The 3,417-nt window shown below is 49.0% G+C and overlaps 1 protein-coding gene across 1 annotated transcript in view; it reads right to left on the reverse strand.

Moving 5' to 3' along the window:
• Nucleotides 1-840: 840 nt before the first annotated feature.
• The window catches only part of PPTG_24618 (hypothetical protein), a gene marked incomplete at both ends in the record, with an annotated part of 6,516 nt that continues 3,939 nt past the window's right edge, over nt 841-3,417 (reverse strand). The window contains 2 exons of the mRNA XM_008918017.1: nt 841-2,140; nt 2,200-3,190. Of these exons, the coding sequence (XP_008916265.1) occupies nt 841-2,140; nt 2,200-3,190 (2,291 nt within the window). The remainder of the gene's footprint in view (nt 2,141-2,199; nt 3,191-3,417) is intronic.

Consider the following 3,417-nt stretch of genomic DNA (forward strand, 5'->3'; position numbering starts at 1 on the left):
AAACTCCTTAAAGAATATACCTTTGTCGGTTGTTGGACAAATCTTCATTCAGTAAGAACGAGTAGCGCGGGATGTTCGATTATACTTGACAGAGTTTTATTATCTCATACCTGTGGCACAACTCATGCAAAACACGTTAATGTTGCTTGCGGCGGCCATGTGCAACATCATCGGTAAAGTACGGAAGGCGAAAGTAATTTATTATGATGAAGCTACGCTCAACAAGCAGAGACGGAAACTCGACGGGGTCTAAAGGAATAGCGAAAGCGGATCATACACACCTTTGTCCATTAACCTGCATCATTGATGTAGCTTGCTTGCATCTTGGTTTGTCATTCTCCGCGATAAGCTCTCTCTCTCTCTCCACATTATAATGTATGTTAATATAGTTGCAACCGAGCTTACACTGAGAAATTCACTACATAGGTCTTCGCTGTACAAACCAAAACGAAATACTTGGACAGCTTTATTTCGTGAAATGATTTGCTTTCAAGCTGAGTTTCAACTCTATTTGGAACAAGCGAGCAGCAACACCGACGACGTAAAATTACAGTAAGCCAAGTAGAACATCCGGCGCTCCTTGTTCTTACGGAATGAAGATGTGTCCAAACAACCGACAAGGTATATTCTTTAAGGAGTTTGCATATATATCTTCTAATTCAAAGTACAAACAAAATCGCATACATTTCGTTGGTGTGCTGTAAAAAATATAGGTAAATCCAGAGTTTCTCCGTGTAAAACACGGCATTAGTGTAAAAGTGTTAAATCGGTCATTTTGGAAAAGTACAAATGTTAAACCGGTTTTTCATTCAATTACGCTATCCGCTATACTGGACACTTTCACTCAACAAAGACGCCGTAGGGGTAGTCACCCGTCTGCAGAGTAAACGTCGCGCACAGCGGGTTGGCTGTGGCTGTCTCGTTGTACACGTCGCAGTCTGTCTCCGGTTTGATTCCGATCACATAGTCCGTGTCCTCTGCAACCTTTTTCATACCGTTGCCAATCTGCGGGTAATACACGCTCCAGTCCTCCGCGGTCAACGTAAAGCTCACACGCTGAGTCTGGCCAGGCTCCAGACTGATCTTTGTGAATTTCTTCAACTGTTTCACTTCAGGCACCGAAAGCGATCGGTACGGCTGCGTCAGGAATAACATCACGGTCTCCTTACCGGCCATACTGCCAGAGTTCATGACGGTGAGAGACACATCAATTGAATCGGAGCTGGAGGTGACGATGGCCCGACTGAGGGTGAGGTCAGAGTAGATAAACTCAGTGTAGCTTAGACCGGTGCCGAAATCCCACTGCATCTCACAGTAGGTAGAATCGGCACAAAGAGTTGAAACACGGTGGTTATAAGGCATCAGGATGTTTCCAGAACCCTTCGGGTATGTGATCGGCATACGTCCACTAGGGCTCACCTGACCGTACAAAATTTCCGCCACCGCCTTCCCGCCCTGTTCACAAGCGAGCAGACCGTGTACCACGGCATGGACGTTCTCTGGGAGATCGCTAAGTAGACGCGGCCGGCCTGCGAACAGGACAAGAATCACCTTGGTGCTAACCGAGGCAAGTTCATTGACATATTCAATCTGACCAGCAGGTAGCGCAAGGTCGTCAATGTCACCGGTTTTTTCTGCGTAGGGCTGTTCACCAATGATGACAACGGTGTACTCAGCCTGACTAGCGTGCACCTTAGCAGTACTCAGGTTAGCTGCCGTGTAATTGCCGTCGTAGTCCAGTCCGTTGAAGTAGACCACCTTGTCACCTGCAATATCCACCATGCCATCCCTGACAGAAACGCCGTTCGGGAAATAATCGTTGCCAGTGTAACCATGCCATCTAACACTCCAACCACCGCACTGGTTGCCGATATTGTGAGCTGAATGGCCCGTTAGGAACACCGAAGACGAACTCGAGATTGGCAGCGTACTGTCGTTGTTCTGGAGAAGCACAATCGACTCTCGAGCCATTTCCAACGATTTTTCAACATCGGCATCGTTGCGAACCTTGGCGACATCGTCGGCGCCCGGTACGGGGGTGTCGAATAGCCCCAACTGTAACTTGGTCTTTATGATACGCTTTGCGGATTCCTTGAGTCGGTCGACGTATTCGGGGCTTTCGTCCAGGAAAAGTTTGGTACTGTTGAGATACCCGTCGCCATATCCCATGCTCATGTCGATTCCGTGTGTACGTATGACATACGGACGGCCTCGCCAACAGTACGCGCGACGCGGTGGAACGAGTTGAGTTCGCCAATCACGCCAAAATCAGTGACAGCTAGACCCTCGAAGGCGAGATCCTCACGCAGCAGTTTCTGAAGGATCTTGTGGTTACTAATGGAGGGTACACCATTAATGGAAATGTAGGTTTGCATGGTCGTCATGACCCCTGCGTCAATAGCAGTCTTGAAAGGATCCACGTAGTAGTTGAGCAGGTCGAAGTCGGATATCTGAATGCCATCCTTGTCGTGACCCGATGGTGTTTTTGAGTAACCTATGAAGTGCTTCATGCACGCCGCGGTCTGGTTGTTACTCTGTAAGCCGCGAATGAGTGCACTGCCCATCACTGACACGAGATGAGTATCTTCACCAAAGGTTTCATAGGTGCGTGGCCACAGCGGGTTACTTGAAATCTCGAGGATGGGTCCAAACACCCACGGAACCCCGGCTGCGAGTGTGTCCTGGGCGGTGATACGACCCATTTCGTACACCAGTTCGGGGTTGAACGAGGCTCCACTATTGATCTGAGCGCCGAATAATGTCGTGTTTAAAACAAAACCAGCACCGTGGACTGAGTCGAGACCGTAGATCATTGGGATGCCGTCGTTCTCCTCCATGACGATCTCTTGGATACGCGTTATGATATCACGCCAATCGGTTAAGCCCCAGCCAACAACACCGGTAAGGTCGTTCGGGCCATTCGCGAACGGTGAGATCAAAAATGAGCCGACGTGGAGCTTGGCGTAGTAGCGGACGAGGTCCTCGTTTAGTGAGTAGTCCGCGTTCAATACAGAGGAGATGGCAACCTGGGCCAGCTGACCGATAATTTGCTTATCCGTGAAGTTCTCGACAATGGCGTTGGCGCGAGCATTTAGGTCGTTGGCAGAAATGGACACAAGCGCTACAGCAGTACTGCAGATTCCAAGGAGCCATTTGTGAAGCATGATTGACTTGGAGCTGCTTGTGGCCTCTGTGGTGAGTTTGAAGATGATCTTCTGCCCCGGAAGTTTTGGGAACCAAACCAGACAGCTATTGAAGTTCGGGCCACCTATTTATCTCTTCAGAAACGAGTTGGCAACTCCCCCCCCCCGTATTTGTGTTGATAGGGAATCATGAAAGAAGACTCACTACATGTACGTATTCCGAGACCTGCCAGTTCTGAGTTGGTTATGCAACTTCAACTAGGCGGTGTTTCGC

This window comes from Phytophthora parasitica (genome assembly GCF_000247585.1).
Source record: "Phytophthora parasitica INRA-310 unplaced genomic scaffold supercont2.131, whole genome shotgun sequence".
In the NCBI taxonomy this organism is placed as follows: Eukaryota; Oomycota; class Peronosporomycetes; order Peronosporales; family Peronosporaceae; genus Phytophthora; species Phytophthora nicotianae.